Source organism: Micrasema longulum, unplaced genomic scaffold, assembly GCF_059751315.1.
Source record: "Micrasema longulum isolate JH-2025_06_02 unplaced genomic scaffold, ASM5975131v1 h1tg002259l, whole genome shotgun sequence".
Classification (NCBI taxonomy): Eukaryota; Metazoa; Arthropoda; class Insecta; order Trichoptera; family Brachycentridae; genus Micrasema; species Micrasema longulum.
The window spans coordinates 13164-31559 of NW_028279417.1; the positions used below are offsets into that span (position 1 = coordinate 13164).

General features: G+C 31.7%; 1 protein-coding gene across 1 annotated transcript in view; it reads right to left on the reverse strand.

Annotated features, from left to right (window-relative positions):
• Positions 1–467: 467 nt before the first annotated feature.
• LOC148272650 (disintegrin and metalloproteinase domain-containing protein 10-like) overlaps positions 468–18396 on the reverse strand; it is a gene marked incomplete at its 3' end in the record, with an annotated part of 172123 nt that continues 154194 nt past the window's right edge. Inside the window, exons 3-4 of the mRNA XM_088239754.1 lie at positions 14232–14298; positions 468–656 (exon numbers count right to left, since the gene is read on the reverse strand). Coding sequence (XP_088095880.1) covers positions 468–656; positions 14232–14298 — 256 coding nt within the window. The remainder of the gene's footprint in view (positions 657–14231; positions 14299–18396) is intronic.

Consider the following 18396-nt stretch of genomic DNA (forward strand, 5'->3'; position numbering starts at 1 on the left):
GATTATATTTCTAGTTCATGAGTTTTGTAGAATAATGAAATTTATTATTATTGCTAGTAAACAAACAATATTATTTTTTAATTACTTTGTTTTAAAATTGTGTAGGTATTGTTTAAAAGCACATTTTTTTGCCATTTAAAAAACCACCTTTTGAGAAATGTATATTTATAAATATACGATTTTTACGTGGAAAGGTCAGAATTATTAGTTAATTTAGAGATAAGTATAAAATCTTGGTACACCAAATGGAATGTAACTTGATCATTGTTTAAATGAAAGTAAGGTGATCAGTGTTACGCCAGTCCAGGGACAATGAAATATTGCAGTGGAAAACCACCCTGGAAACCAATATTTTATGCCGACATTGCCAGGAATCCAACCCGGGTGCAGCCAGAATCGGCCTGACTCGGACGTTTGGTGTACTTATAGAGTTCCCTGAGTGCTGATGATTATGATAAACATCTTACCTTCCCGCACGTTCTCATACGGATCGTTGACATCTTGTTCTCGGTAGATGACGGAGTGGAAGCAGTCGGAGTGGTTGTGCGGGAAATAGTGTTTTGCCTTCTCCACGAAGTAGGAGCCATGGCGAGCCATGATCTTCCCCTCGAATACCCCTTCGGTGATGGAGCCGAACACCGTACTGCCGCGGTCGCCTGCACAGAGAAAGAGAGTTATTTATTTAATATTCTTCAGATCTAACGACAATGTTAGGCACTTTTATTCAGAGCATACTGCACATCCACCTACACCAGTGACTTTTGGATAAAATACACATTGTCGCTAATGTCGATTATGAAAGTGAAATATAACAACCAGGCGCGTGCAGTGACTATTATCAGAAGGGACGCTTACAAAAATGTGGTTCTTTCAAAAGACCTAAGACCTAAGACATTTAGTAAAACTGGAGTATAGAAGAGTGATTGCAGATAAAATATTCCTGTTTAAACTAGTAAACAACGTCGTAGACTGCCCTTTACTTACAAGTTCTTTAGAATATCTTGTACCCAACAGAACAAGACTCCATACTACATTTAATTTGCCATTACCTAGGACTAACTCAAGGAAAAACGACTTTTTCTTTAGAGCATGTCATTGTTATAATCTCTCTGGTCACGCAGACATTTTTCATCTCTCCTATGTGAAATATAGAAAATTCCTTATAGACAGTAAACCCGTTTAGTTTTACAATGTCAGTAATTATGTATGTAATTGTATGTTCATTATCATATTTTTGTACCTTTTACATTATTTTTATATAACTTTTATCTTTTCTTACTCTTTAAATTTAAATTTATCTTGTTTCTATTAAATTTATTTTTATAACTGTATATAAGTATATGTATTTTTATTTTATTTGCAACTTCTAAGTGCCTAACAATTGTCAATTGCTTTTATTTTGATACCGATAATGTACTTAATCAATATCTTACAGCACTGTGAAAAATGTTTATCGACTGTTTTCACAACTTTCGTTCATATGTATTCTTATTTTCTGTATACAATATATATGAAAACTGTTGTTTTTTTTCCCAAATAAAAATAAATAAATTTTGTCAAAAATGAAATAATACCATGTTTTACTATTTAGGCTATACGAATATACGATATGAGAATTGTTTTTTTATTGTATTACACAAATTAGATGCTGTATATTAGTGTTATGAGACTTAATGCGCGAGCAAAAAATCTATTATTTTGCTATAGAACTGGACTGAACTTTGAGTGGAGTATCTGGCATATCCAACGAATACTATTGGGGCCATATGAGGTAAATATTTAGTATGGAAAAATATTGTTTGAATTTAGGAATCGTTTGCGCCGGAAATTTATTTTCGGAAATTCTAAGAATATTTATGTTTTTGTTTCAAATGACACAATCAATATTATTTGACTATGTTTGAGGGATGAGCCGCATCTACAGTATGTATGGACGGAACGCGCCCAATAACAACGCGTGTCGACAGTTCTATAATCTTTTTAGATACCTACTGTAGTGAAACAAAAATTGGTCAGGGTGGTAAAGATCATTTCTTCGATTCTCTTAAAATGTAGGATGTAGGTTTCAAGCGAGAGTAAGAAAAACAAGGAACCTCCTGAATCTTGCAATTCAAAAATGGCTAAATTCGCCATAAAAACATAAGTAATTGGACTTGTTAAGACATTCTCGAAGGGTTTTGTTGCACAGCACTTATAAGATTACTTGTTTTATGCTACCTATTTTACTGAAAAAGAAATAAAGGAGTAAAGACGATAATAATCATAGAGGACGACCTCGAAGAGAGTACCTCGATCAAAATAAAAGAAGACGTAAACTCCTTACATGCCGATCATTTAAAAAGAGAAGCTTAGGACCTGAAATAATTGAGAAAGAGATGCGAATGTTTGCTGGAAAACAATTCCAAGAATGGAATCCAGAAAAATAAGTAAATGTTGATTTGAACGATTCTAGACAACAAACTTAATTTTCATAGAAACATTGACTATATCATAAACAAATCATTTAAACTCCTCGGCTTTGTTAATACAGCTACATCTCTCGCTTACTGCTCCTTGGTTCGTCCTAATCTTAAATACGCCTCTGTTATATGGTGTCCTTCATATGTTACTCATATAAATCGCATCGAATCAGTTCAGCATAAATTTATAAGAAAAATTGCTTACAAACTAGGAATAACAAGAGAAAACTATAACCATAATGACATAAAACTCTTCCTTAATTTATAGTCTTTCAAAACGTAAACTTAATGCAGATTTAATTTGCATCTTTAAAATACTCAATGGTTTGTATGATGTCCCAACTATTCTCCAACAAATACCTCTTAATGTTCCTTCGCGTAGACTCAGAAATAAAGAACTTCTGTTCCTCGGTCATCATACGACTAACTATGGTTTCCAGGCACCTCTACCCAGAATGATCAGATTTGTTAACGAACATCAGGGCCACTAATTTAGTGGTTAAAAACAAAGTTGTTTTATTTATTTTATTATACTTATTTGTCTTTAATAATAATAATAATAATCATGGTTTATTAACAAAAATAACAATTTCTTTATCTACTACATACACACTTGGGTAAAAAATATAATTAATACTCAATACCTTCCTTATATCTATAATCAACCTGGATCCCATAATGTTTGTCCAATATACTTATTTGTATAAAGTTTATATTTGAAGCACTAACTTTGTGGTTATTCATTATAATAAAATAAATAAAACAACTTTATTTTTAACCACTAAATTAGTGGTTAAAAACAAAGTCGTATTTAATAATAATAATAATAATAATCATGGTTTATTAACAAAAATAACAATTTCTTTATCTACTACATGCACACTTAGGTAATAGATTTCTCTGGATAATGTCTAGTCTGCCTAACTAGGTACAACCTGTTTTAAGGCAGACATTTTTATGCAAAATAAACAATAAAAATATTACCTACTGGTAAATTTATTATACAGTTATACAATATTAATTTATACCATTTATTATTTAAGAATGTTTTAGAGTAAATTTTCCGATTTTTCTCTACCTCAACCCAGTAACCAATTTTTCACCAATTTATTTAATTGAATCCGGGTCATGGTTTTGCAATGTTCGGGTAACAAATTGAATATTTTGGGGCCCAGAAACCTGAAATTTCTTTGCCCGAATTCAGAGTTTGTGGTACACCCCTTGACCCATCCTCTAGTTTAGCTTCTGGTAGAGTGGGGGTGTTCCTTTTGGAATTTGGTAGAATGATTTGCTTTCAAAAACATTATTATTATAAAAATATATAATTGCCTTATATATAAGATCTCACATTCCTCAAATAACTTGACGCTGGGGTACCTGAAGGGCTTTCTTTGCTTTTTCTTTTTATTTATTTTATTTTATTTATTATATACGCCCAGATGGCTTCTACATGACAGGCACAACATTACAATTCAAGCGTTTCTTGTGTTTCTAGTATTATGTTACTGTATATGATTGTTTTCGTTATAATATACGTTCAAAATGGACTTTATCCGTAAATCTATTAAAATAAAATAAAAAAAAGTTTAAAGCATTGAAAATTAAAACAGCAATACATAATCCATGTAATAAAAACTACAATCTTCTAATAAAATTCTTATCAGGAGCTGAAACTAATTGTAAAGCTAATAAAAAAATGATCATATTTCAGTTGTTAAAACATAATTATTAAAGAGAACATCGTTTTTCCGAACAAAAAACATGTAAACACAACAGAATATTGTTTTATTATACTCGTACCTTTCCGTCCGTAAGCCTATAACAAGGAGTTCACAAAAATGTTCCTATATTACGATGATTAGGAACGCTACCTTCTTAATGCTGCTTCTTAATTCCCCCGGAGGCAGGGTAATTCTGGAAATGTTTTTGAGAAATCCGACAAAAGAAAATGGATAGAACTCGCAACATTTTTCGACAAGCCGAAATAGCGTAGAAACGAGTACTTACAGATATTCGTACGGACAAACACAGCAGATGAAAGTGAGTTTACAAAAATAAGCTACCAAGAATTAAAATGATTTGTTCCACATTAGACAGCTGACTGGGAAAATATGGTGTGCTACATAAACGCGTAAGAAAGTGAAAGAAAAGGTGAATCTCTAATAATAACAATTTCGCCATGTGCTTGACTAAGATACTGCAAGTCATCAACACCAATTTACCTTTTTATAATCAACATTCTCGAATTAATGGCCCTTTAGTGGACGTAATTAAAGTGCGCAGTCATTGTATTTTGGTAGCGAACAGTAATCAGATTCCGTTTCATTGATTAACTTTGTTTTTAATTTGTTTAGATATTTCGCAAAACTTTTTATTTAGACAATCAACAGGTTTAACCATTTAACTAATATTTAAATAATTTACAGAAATATAAACTTTGACACTTTGATTACATGGTATCATTTTTTCGAATTCACCTCAAGAAAACTTAATCTAACAGCATTAGCAATTGTGTCCGTTATGTACAGTGTATGTGTGTGAAATAGAACCAGAACCATGGATGAGCGTTTTCAACTCGATGGCTACTTCAGGTGAAAATCTTGAAAAAGGAAATCGAGTGAAATAATTCCGCGTCGTGGTGTAGTGGTTGGCGAGTGCGTCAACCATGCTTTAGATCCCGAGTTCGATTCCTGGCAGGGTCAAAGTGAAATACTTTAAAGGGGGTGTACAAGTGCAGTGCCATATGCACCACTCGGTGGGAGTAGGAAAATTATGATGAACGGCATAAGAAATAGATCTTTCGCCATCCGAGATACTACTTAAAATATCAATTTAATTGTAAATAGGAAAATTCAATTTGATTGAATGATAGATTATGCTTATGATTATTATAATTTCAAAATCAAATAAAAAATTGCGTAACTATTTATTAAGAAAGATCTAAAATCCATCATCATTCCCTTTCCGCACCTAATGATGCATAGGGCACTGCATTATTACACCTATTGCAGCGTATATTGATCATTTTTGTTACATTAAGGTAAGATGATCAGGCTTACGCTTCTGGTACCAGTCCAGGGACTATGAAATATTATAGTGTAAAAACACCTTTTTTAAATAAACATGTCGGGAATCGAAACTGAGACCTCTTGCATGGTAGGCAAACGCACTGACCATTACACCACGAGGCCACCAATACAACATGAAATGAATTATTATTTATGTTTTTTGCATGTGTAGGGATCGAACTCCGTATGTTCTCACACAAGTGGTTTAACTAACGTAAAATTGAGGAACTTTATTAATTTGAACTGACTCTATTTTTCTTTTACGGTGTAATTTGAGTGGTGAATCATTAATTCATAGAAATTTCAAATGCTGGTTTGGTTAAAACTTTTGTAAGAGGGATGTGGTCGGAAAGGTGGTTAAAAGTGGCACCAAAAAGGTAATTATAAATATGTCTAGAGCAAGATACACAGTAGATGAAATGATGAAAATAATTATTAATGTCTTGCGAACTTTTTAGTATGCTATATAAATCTATTCTTGGCGTTTTAACTAACAACTTTTTGTTTTAACTATTATATATTTTTTGCATTTTTTTTATAAAATGCATGCAAAGTTTTTACACTTTATGTATCCTTATACGTAAAAAGCAATTAATGCCGTTTTTGTAAAATAAATACATAAAAAACGAAGTGTTGGTTGGCGAAGCTTAGTAATTAAACGATTTAGGTATTCAAACAAACCCATTTTCAACCACAACGTTATGAGTTATGATCTGGAAAACGGAAAAACAAAAAATGCAAGACTTTAAAATATTCTGCGACCTTCTTTGCCATAAATAAAAAACTAACCAATATCATAAATGTTACCGTAAATAAAAATTAATGTTATTTCAGAATGTCTAAACAGTCATAATTAGATTATTTCCACCAATCAAATACATATACACATAACTCCGAAGACAAAGTTATAGTTGGTATTTAGTAGTGTATATCATCTAATTGCTAGTAATATTACACAGTATTAAATGGCGGGCGGTAGGACCTTCCGAGAACTAAATTATACCATGTGGAATTTAAGGTGTGGAACTAATTTAATGAATAACTAATGCTAGGAAGATGTTACGTGTTTTGTAGATTTTCCAAAAAGGGAAATAGAAACAGGTTTTAATGGCCCTTCAAAAAGAGAAACAAATAAAATAATATTTATTTTTAAAATCAATTTAATTTAAATATACACAAAATAAAAACAAATAATCATAAATAACAGTAGATAAGTAGTTCACATATTAGTTATCACGTTACTACTATCCAAGTGAGCAAACTGCTCGTGTTTAGAGGTGATAGGTCTACGATTCAGCTCAATCTTGCAAATCTTCCGTTTTTAAGTCAATAAATACGAATAGCTTTTATGAAACGATAAAAAATAAGTTTTAAAAAAAAATCTAATAGCTAAAATATGGGTAATGGTGATTAAATGTAATAAATAAAAAATAAAAAAATATAGTAGTGCCACATTTTATACAACACTATATTTTATGAGAATTGCTTTGAAACCGATGTTAAATAATAGTAGTAAATAAATAGTTAAATAAAATATCAATAATCAAACAAACTTCCAATATAGTCCTTTTTACGATGTTCCACTGTAATGGTCACCCTATAAAACCTATTAAGCTTTTCCCCTCCCTCCATCTTCTCTACTTTTTTCATTCATCTCAAACAAGAGAGTATTTTCATTATTTAATCAGTGCATGTGCTTATTAAAATGCATGTCGTGTTGGTTTTATATTTTTGTGCAACATCTATGGTGAAGGTGTATAGTGGGTTTTGCATGTTGGTTTGCATGTTGGTTTAATTGGTGTCCAGACGAAGAGACGGGTACGTCTCGAAACCGTTAGACATAGCAAAGTCGGTAAGCGGTTATATGCAAATATTTAATAACATTTAGTAAATAATACTAGTTAAAAAAAACAAAAGCCTTTCGAATAACCTAATTAATGATTGTATTTTGTTTATTTTTAACATTTTATGTATTCAATATAGGTACAGCTGTAAAATATTAGAAAAAAAATCACACAAGGTTTAGAAGAGTGGTTCAGTATGTTTAGTTTAGTGACTGGACGGTTTGCAATACATCACTGCAAAAGAAAAGGTGAGTAAATTAAGACGTTAAAGTCAAAGCGTCGTTAGAGAAAAAAAATATATTCCTTAGAAGTACATACATAATGAAGATAGGGGAATTAATGTCCAATGTATTTTTCAGAGTAAAATATCTCCATTGAAATAGTACGCTTTTGAGTATCAAACTGAATAATTCATATAATTTCTGAACGAAGAATCGAGACCAATTTACTTTTTGTCTCATAGTTATTTGACCTTATTTAACATCTGGAATACCACGTTTTCTCTGGTGCCCAATAAAAGAGCTAACTGCCCGGAAAATTGAAAAACCTTGTTAACGTTCATGAGGCAAATTTATTGTAGAAAGATGCAAAAATGTAATGTTATTCATCCTTGTGCATTTGGTGGGATATGTCAGGTAATTTATGGGTAGTCTAGGAGCGCTGCTGAATTACCATATTTATTGGAATTAAAAGAAAGGTATTGCGGAATCCACATACACAATACCAGCTTAAAATATCTCATATTATTGTGACATACTCGTAGTTACAGTACAATAGTTTACAATACCTACGCGAGATTTGACACTGACACCATTTAGAGAAATCATTGTAAATTTTTATAAAGATTTCAAAAGAAAATTTACAATAACTTAGTAACATCGTGAATACAAAAATAATGACTGTCATAACAAAGAAGTTAAGTACGTAGCGCTTTGTACGAAGTAACGCTATAAAGTGAAAATAGAGCAAATTGCTTCGATCATATCGGAGGAAAATATTCCTTTATCCTTATTTTAGCACAGAAAGAGTTTCTTTACTAATACTAGCGACGCCGACGATAAATGAACTTCCTCATTAAGGGAAGACCTCCCTACAAAAAGTTCGTCGTATTCCTTTGATATTCACGAGATAAAATGTATCCATTAGATATTTTCTTCTTGGAAGAAATATTATTTTCGAATTTCGTGACGAATACCTTCACCGTTTTTTATTTTGGAAAAAAAATCGAATTGTCAAGGATTTCTTGCAATATTTACTGATGTAATATCACAAGGTGGGAATAATGCATCGTGTATTTTAAATATATTATGTAACACGGGAATAAACCACATAAGCGCGAGCACGCACAAGATACATAATGGTGCACATTTTTATTTTATTTGTGAAAAGAAAACAATAGCCATTTTAATAAAAAAATACAATATTTACAAATAAACCAAAATTATAGGTCAATTATAGTTTTCTATATATGGCCAAAAACAATGACAAAAAATAAAAAAAGCGTACCCGTGAAAAGCCACTCCGTATCATTCCACTTATATAAAAAATAAACATAACAATATTTTTTTAAATTTATGTAACCTAAACTCTATGAGGCCAAGGGCCCTGTGTTGAGTTGGGATACAACATAATGAAAAGTGGAAGCATGTACATAATTAAATAATAGCAAAAATAAAAATTTAATATTATTACATAAACATACATTTATTTCAATAAACATCTGGACAACTCTAAATCTATGCAATATCTCGCAGCAGTCTCCTGCTAAAGAAATGGAAACGAAAAAGTTTTTTTTTGTTTACTCGGTCTTAAAAATCTTTCGCAAGGGGATCCATACGGAGTAAACCCAGATCAGCCTACCCTCCTTTCTTCTTTCAAACAAGAGAAAATAAATATAAAATGAAAGCATACAAAAATAAAGTATGTAAAACCCCTTTTAATAAAACTAGATTAAAAACTAACGGTTCCCTGGTTGTTCCCCGAATTACAAATTACATCGGAACGAACGAACATTAAATTGCGTTATTCCAAGGTTGTTTAATGATCTCCGCAAACTGTCATTAAAATGAAAGATCTCCAATTGAAAAAAAAACCGAAGAAATATCTGCTAAATACTTTATAGTGTCCGTTAAAAGGTAATAAATAAATGTGTATAGTATAAAATTGTGCAAAATAAAGCCGTCTTTAAAAAAATGTGTCTTACCGAAAAGTTTTTAGACTTAGTGGGTAACTAATTTTAATATGTGTTTAAAAATACAAAATAAACGCTTTTCTGCAGCACTGAAACTGAAATAGGTACAGTTAGATTAAATTATAATTATTATTAGCAATTAAGGTTCAAGCATTTTCTTTAAAGCTGTTAAGAGTGAGGAAATATGAATAAATCGATTTCAGAAAAAAATTGGAATAATAATTTAGAATTCTGGGAATAGATGCATTCCCATTGTTATTTGTGCTTGAAATACACCAACATGAAACAATTGTTGCAGCCGAGTTGGACGTTGAGGGATACGAATTTTAATTTTCTCAAGCAGTTGCAATCTAAGTTGTTATTGATTATTTTGTAAAGGAGGGCGGTAACAGGGATGGTTCTTCCGGATAAAATTATGAAATAAGAACAATACAGGAAATAAGAGAATAGAATTATAAAATAATACCAAAACAATAAGGTTTGAAAAAAATAATTAAATACAAAAATGAAGATAATGCGCAATGGCCGTAAATACGGTGTTTTTTTTATTCACTGCTGCACGAGGATGTGAATAAAGCAAACAATACAGTACTTGTACACAGGACAGGTATGTTTACGTACAGTTCCTTTATACAGCCTACTTCATATTATTCTGGGTTGACTTTTATGTTAATGTACCTGGCCCCCGCTTGTACGACCAATTTATGGCGTCCCATATAATAAGGGCGAATCCCGCTAGACAACGGGACGCGCGGTGTATTCCGCAATCCGAAAACATTTCAGTCCGGGATACGCTTCCGGAAGTATTCCCCTCATTAAAACGTGCAGCGGAATATTTAGGAATTTATTCTCTCCCGCTCCCGCTCCCGCCCTCGCTAGTTCGGCTAAGTGATGCAATGCAAATGAGCGCAATTTCGTAACTTGGAAATAACTTATGCAGGATGAAGCGTTTGTAATGAAAAATACCCCGAAGGACGGAAGGACGCGGCTCTTAGGCGGAAATTTGAATAATGTCTCTAGTGCTATGGGCGCTAATTGCTATCCGTTGTTGTTACGTGTTCGGGTCACGAGTGCAGCAGATACGGGGATGGTTAATGGCGAATTATGAAAATCAACAAAGCGATTACTTCCGGAAGCTCAAAGAGAAATGCACAAGTGCAAGACGGCATTTCAATATATTTATTTATCAATGTGTTCCAATAAAACATAATAACTTATATTAACTATGCAGAACACAAAACAACGGTAAAATGAATACATTTAATTTCAGTTGGTTTAAAAGTTGACTAAATTTTCTACTCATCAACTTATTTATTTTTCGTATTAAAAAAAATAATAGTATGGCGTTTACCATTCTTGGTAATTTTAGCCATAAACAAAACATACAATATTTACAAATGTTAAATGAGAGTAAAACAATATTTACAATGTGTAACGAATTTAGCTAATAGACATGAATTCAAATAAACAAATTTACCGAAATGTGGAGTTATTCTTAATTTAAATTAATCGCTCTTATTATTTCAGAAGGTACTTAACTTTATGAGGTATTTTTACTTCTCAGCATGATGTACAAGTACACCTGTTACTACTCGTCATTAGTACAATACAACTCTAGGTTCTTTCACTTTCATAAATTTGGCTTTAAAATCATTTCAGTACGTGAAAAAGCATGTGTTTGAAAATGAATAGTTTTTTTTGCTTAAGATACAGTCCAGTTGCAAAATAAATATTTCACCCCACGTGTGGTATATAACTTAGCAACAATAATATATACAAATACATATAGTTAAAAATTATATTTTTAATTTAACTAAAACGAACACTCAGTGTATTATGTTTATGCCCGTATAGTCTTGTTTATTTTTATGACGTTTAAGTAAATAAATAAATACATTTTATTTGTAAAATTAATAGCACCTAATTTTACTTTCATATAATTTATTTATTTAGTGCACACAATACACAATTTTATCAAAGCACAATTATAATATTTTATGTCCTGACTTGTTAGAAAATTCCGTGTTAAGTCGGGACAAATAATAACTAATACCTACGGCATTACAAATCTAACACAAATTGCAGGGTTTAAATCGATTTTGCATTGGAACATAAAAAACACATGTAGACGTTCAGTCATTAAACAATTCCTATTTACTAAATGTTATAAAATATTTGTATATAACCACTTACCAACTTTTCTATGTCTACCGGTTTCGAGACGTACCCGTCTCTTCGTCAGGAAAGCGATAGACATAGAAAAGTCGGTAAGTGGTTATATATAAATATTTATTAACAGTTAGTAAAATATTTGACCACAAAGTTAATGCTTTAAATATTAATTATACTTAATTGATTATCAATGCTATAAAAAATATTTTTTAAATAAAAGGTAAACGGTAGAAACCTATTTTAAAGTGTAATCCTAAATGTTAAGTTTCTTATACAAGGGTAAGGCCATTAAAGTTTTTTATTGCGATGGCCATAAACAATTCTAAAAGGTGACTAATTTTCACGGACTTGAAAAAGAAAATAAAGTGAAAATTGGCATACAGAGATTCACTAGGTCTGGAGGTAAAGTATTGTACTAATTTTTTTCCAAAAAAATATATTGTAGATATCATTACAGAAACTTTGCCGGGTAACACAATATTCGTTGGTTATAAAATTATTGTCGGCCTCGTGGCGTAGTGGTCAGCGCGTGTGCCCACCATGCAAGAGGTCTCGGGTTCGATTCCCGACATGGTTGACGTGAAATATTTATTTAAAAAGGCGTTTTTACATTAGAATATTTCAAAGTCCCTGGACTGGCACCTGAAGCTTAAGACTGATCATCTTACCTTCATGTAACATAAATGATCAAGATACGCTGCGGTTGGTGTACTAATGCAGTGCCTTATGCAACATTAGGTGCGGAAAGTGAATGACGATAAAACTAAGTAGAGGAATAGATATTTATTTCGATGTTTTACCGAAATTCCTTGGAGGGATCGAATTTTAATTTTTTTAAAAAACGCGCGTTTAAAGCTTTGACTACTTTTTTTAAATTTTCCAGAGATCACACATCTGACGATGCCGGTATCATAGGAACCTGGTTTCCGTAAATATTTTTAATAAATGATTAAAACAAAACAATAAAGGCAAAAGTTTTCTACGGCTTTTTTTCAAACAATATGATGGAAATTGTTTGGATTCCCCGATTGAAGACGGCGAAATTTTGGTTGAAAATAGTTTGTGAAAAGTTTTTTATTTAAAATTAAATAATTCTAATTGATTACATAGCTATTTTTAGGTGGATGTTTGAGTTTGTTACCAAGACCTACAAAAAACATATTTATATTATTTATTATAGAATCGCCCATCTTTCATATACTATATTTTATCTATCAAATAACTAAAATATAGTAAGTTAAAAAAAATATTTACTGGGCGGTAATGTATTATTAATTATAATTTCGATACAAAACATCAATGGAACTTCTTGGTTTAATATCGAGCGCTTTCATCGATAAACAAAAGTACCGAGGAGTTTGATTGATAATCGTATAAAAACTGCTAACAATGAAATCAAGAAACATCCACAAAAACGACGTAGCAAGGTGCCTCTCTATGACTGATTAACAAACACAGGATGAGTAAAAAAAAACAATAAGGAAAAGGGTGAAAAGAGGTCAATAGAATTGATATTCAAATGTATAACCTTTAACCAATAATATTAGAGTATCTCCAGACTTTTTAGACAAGTCCACAAGTTAAAAGATTTTACCCCCTAGGGAGTTTATCGAGATTGATGAATATTTGAACAGAAACGCGTGCATTTGCTTCTCAAAAAAGTTGTTATTTTTTGTTGTGACATCAATTAATAAAACTTCAATATATTAACTAATTTCTTTATTTAAAGTTTTCAACAATTTTTCTTTTTAATTCATTATGTTTCGGCTTCGTGAGACCTCCCATCCTATGACTGAATTAAAATTAAAATAAACAAAAAGTGTATGTTAAGTTTCAATTTTTTTTACGAATCAATTTATAATGGTTTTACCTCGGAGTAATAAGGCGCCACAGCTGTAGAGCCGCCCATACAGACAAAATCATTCTAGAATTATCAATCACGAAATCAGCTTACAACAAAACATATGTACTCAGGTCGAAAAACGCAAATGCAAGCGTAAACCGAAACCCTCCGTTACACGTTTATTGTTAAACCGAAAACTAAAACAATGATTTGAAACTCTTTTGTTCTATGCAATATGGCGAAATGCCATCTCTACAACTGTGGCGCCCTATTACGAGTACAATGAGGGTTTTGCCATGCTGATTAGTTTCGGAAAAAAAATAAAACATAATTTACAAATTACCAAGTTTCAATAAAATTACATTATAAAAAATCATCCATAAATAACATAAATTGCATTTGAAAACATGATTTATTGATGATGGACGACATATTATGTACAGGTAGCCAATTGTTGAAAACTTGATGAAAAAAAATCGTCGGTAACATGTACTCGTATTCGACGAACCAATCGAATCAACAAACACCGATAAATATTTTAACGTCTCTTCGTATTTTCATATTTTTTTTGTTTCGGTGTCATAATTAAAAATAATTTTGACCAGGCAGGAAGCTAATGTTGAATGTGAAGTATAATATAATGGAATAACATACCCAATAGTTCACCGTGGTATATGTGTGAGGTGTCCACATCTTGCAATTCTCCCGCAGGACCCTCAATCTGAAATACAATATAAAAATAAATATGGCTTAAAAACAAAAACATAATATACTAAAATAAACTTTAACGAGTTTTTCCTGTACGTTTTTACCGTTGTTAAAGTAACAAATCTTTAAAAATGTAATTTTGTGAGCTGGAACAAAATCGTTGGAGCTGTAGGAGTCACCTTCTTGTTGTATATAAATTATTTATTTAAAACTTCAAGTAGCAAGAATACGTACTTTGGCGGACTTATTGCTTAAAGCAATATCTTCCAGTCAACAAAAAAACAGACTGGTTAAAAGAAGAGTTGGTCCAAATTTTGTACTAAAAAAACATAAATATATATCAAAAGATACATACATATAATAAAATTAACTTAATTGATTAAAACTAACAGCTGTTTTTTAATTGGCAGAAATAAGGCTTGCACATGTTAACTTTTTTTTTAAAGTAAATTATGTTATACATATTAAATGATGAGGAATGTGGAATCAGATATTGAGTTAAGAAGGAGAGAGAAAGAGGAACAAAGGAAAGAAAAGGGGATAAAAAAATATTATTTTAAAAAACAAGTAAAATTCAGGGAGTTTAGGATTTTGGGAATATATAATAATGTTTCAGGCGTTTCTTAAAAGTGGCTAGAGAAGGTGCATTTTTCATATGAAGAGGTAGCTCATTCCAAAGTCAGCTTGGACGGAAAAGGAATAGCTGAAAAATGATGTGCTATGTCGAGGAATGGAAAGTGTTCTCTCCTGAGAAGAGCTAAGCGTAAGACCACGATCAGAAAGGTAAATAAAATTCTCAGCAAGATATTTTGGAGCGCAATGGTTGTGAAGAATATTATAAAGAATTGAGAGAGATTAAAAGTTTATGCGCCAATAAAAATGAAGCCACTTGAGTTTGGAGCGAAAGGGTAATACATGGTCATACTTTTTGAGATTGAAAATAAAGCGGATGCGTTGATTCCGCAAACTTAAATGAATTAAATTAGTGCTTCAATATCTTCCCATCATTTACAAATAACACATAAATATTTATTCCTCTACTACCGTTGGATGTAATATCGAGAAGTTCTCCATCACATTCAGGGGATCTAAAGGCTTTTATTCATATATCCTATTCCTCATTCATTTATCTGCATAGAGGTCGTAGTCCCAAGGAATTATTTAGTCAACTTTCCTCTATGCGCAGCTGATCGAGTCCCCCTGGACTCTATAACACCTTAATGTATAATATAATACACGACAGAATCCTAATCTGCACGTTTCGGCGGCCTCCGTGGTGTAGTGGTCAAGACGCTTGACTCACACGTGAAAGGTTCCGGGTTCGATTCCCGGTGAGAACACAAAAATTAAAATGTGATTTTTCTCAAGCCTGGGTGCTCTGTGATGTAATTCGCCACTGTAATTAGGCCTCCTGGCCTGTTAAAAAAAAATGTAAAAAAAAAAAAATAAGTATCTGAATCTCACACTACAAAGAAGGTATAGTTTAAGGTCTCTACAGTGCCTTGCTTGTAGTGAATATAACAGGCTACCGGAGTGCTACAGAACGTCAAAAATGTTGATTTGAGTCTCAAACGATACTACTTGAGGCGGTATGTGGAGTACATAAGTCGTTGTTTTGCCTCTATGTTATATTTTTTTGTATGAAAATGTTAAAATATATGTTAGGATTTATAATCCATGTATTCTAGTAATAAATACTATTTCAATGTTATAATTTAGATGATGCTGATTCATTTTATAATATCTTACATGCATAAATTAATACACATGTTCCAATGACCAAAAGTAGAATATCTTAATTTCCTATATGGTTTAGTACATAATTTATTGATTTTATTTACAAGTAATAAAGCAGCACAAATCTATACAATGTAGAGAAATATGTCTGATTACAGTGTTTTTCAGAAGTAAAGATACCGATATAAAAAGTTTTCAACTCAGTTGCCATTAAAAAACATATAAACAGTATTGAAAATTCAATAAGTAGTAATGCTAAAAAAATATTTAACTATTTTAAAACTCTTAAAAACGACAATACTTCTTTACCTTAATATACTCGTATGTTATGCACTATTTTATAACAACTGTAAGAAATTTAAAACATAAAGCAAATGTTTCTGAAGATTTTTTTAAGTGTATGCATAAGAACAAAATAATTAGTAAATAAATTTAACTGTGATTAACAGTAATGCGAATTTACAACTATCCTGTCTTTATATTGAGGTGTCGGGTGTAGAAAAAAAAAAACATTTCAAATTTAATGGTAGTTATGGACCCGACTCAAATACCATCCATATTCATTTAAAAAGGTATTGAATCCCTTCTAGGTACATCCACCTCATATGTTTTTATAAATTTTCTGTCAGAGGGACATTTTCCTGAATTGTGAAAATCAGCAGGCTTATTCTGTCACAATTTCGTTTCGTAAATTCGTTCGTTTGTCATATATCCATCTCAATCTAACGCATTCAAAATCATAATTCAGATTTTCACAGATAAAAGTGACATCACTACATACCAATATGCAAACAATTCGCTATCCCAAATTAAAAAATATATATATATATTATTGTATTAGCTAGACAGTAACCACTTCTCAATATGGATTTATGTCTTTTAGATCATATCTCACTAATTTTATTTTATATGAAAATATTCTTTCAGATTCTTTTAAAAACAAAAACAGGTTCATTCAATCTATATCGATTTCAGGGCTGGTATTCCAAACGCTCTCGCGGCCATATTATCTCGTGTATTTACAAACAAAATACACGAGAAAAAAGTGTTTTTTTGTGCCGCGAGAGTGGTTTAGACACTGTTACTTTAGAGTGAATAGCACCCCAGCAAGGCCTTTGATAAGGTATGTTTAAAAATTCTTATGCATAAACTATCTAATTTAGGTATAAGTTCACGTATGTTAAATTGGTTTACTTGTTATTTAACCAGTAGAATACTTACGTTGAAAATTGAAGATATTCAATCCCATTCCTTCTTTGCAAAAAGTGGTGTTCCACAGGGATCCCACTTGGGTCCAATACTGTTCATAATTTTTATAAATAATTTAATAAATATAATCTATGATGTTGAGGTATTGTCGTTTACTGACAAAATAAAGATTTTTAAAGCAATTAACACGGTCAATGATTGTTTAACTCTAAGATTATTTATTTGGTGTAAACATATTTGACTAATAAGCTGCAACTAAACATAAAAAAATGTAAGGTAATGCAATTTATAAAAATAAATAATCCTATCCTATTTGATTATCTGATTCGGAACAATAAATTAATTTCTGTTTCTGAAGTGCAAGATTTAGGTGTCATATTTGATAAAAAGTTGTCATTTATCTGTCACATAAACTGCATAGCCAAAAAAGTCAGGCCGAACATTGATAAAGTCTCAATAATCCATGCAAGGTGGTCCCTTTTAAACGACAAATCCAATGAGTAGAGAAATATATATAAAGAAGAAACTACCAATAAGTGAATCAGGAAACTTTTGAGAAGCTCAGACGAAGCCAAAACGTTTTGGAAGAATGAAACGCTGACATGGGAACTACGTAACTCAGGATCTCTCGGGGCGTGGATGCATAAGGGAATATCTGCATCGCTTTGGGCTGCGAGATGACATTTACTGCCCATGTGATGGCATCGTTGAGCAGACTGTAGAAAATCTTCTAATATACTGTCCAACGTTCGATAGGCCGATATGGGAGCTTGGATTCAGACTAAACACTCGAATAGCTGAGACAAATGACCTAGCTGAGCTTCTAAACTGCAATGATACGCGAAGGGACCGTTAGATTTATTAAAAAGATGATCAAGGAGGCTAAGATATTCAATTGTGGTGTTAAGCTCTTTTTGTTTTTTATTTTGAAAATTTATAATCTTTTAAAAATTTTCATAAATAAGTTATACTGCTTTGTATAAGAAATATTACGACAAATGTTAAGATAATTTTGACAAAGAAGAGTGCAATGTTCGTACAGTTGGCCATCAGATCCACATTCCGCGCAGGTCGCATGACCCCTGTCAGACCATTCAGCATTTCATCTCTGGCATCATCTAATAGCACACAGTGCCACAGGATGTGTTCGGCCGATTGGTGGTTA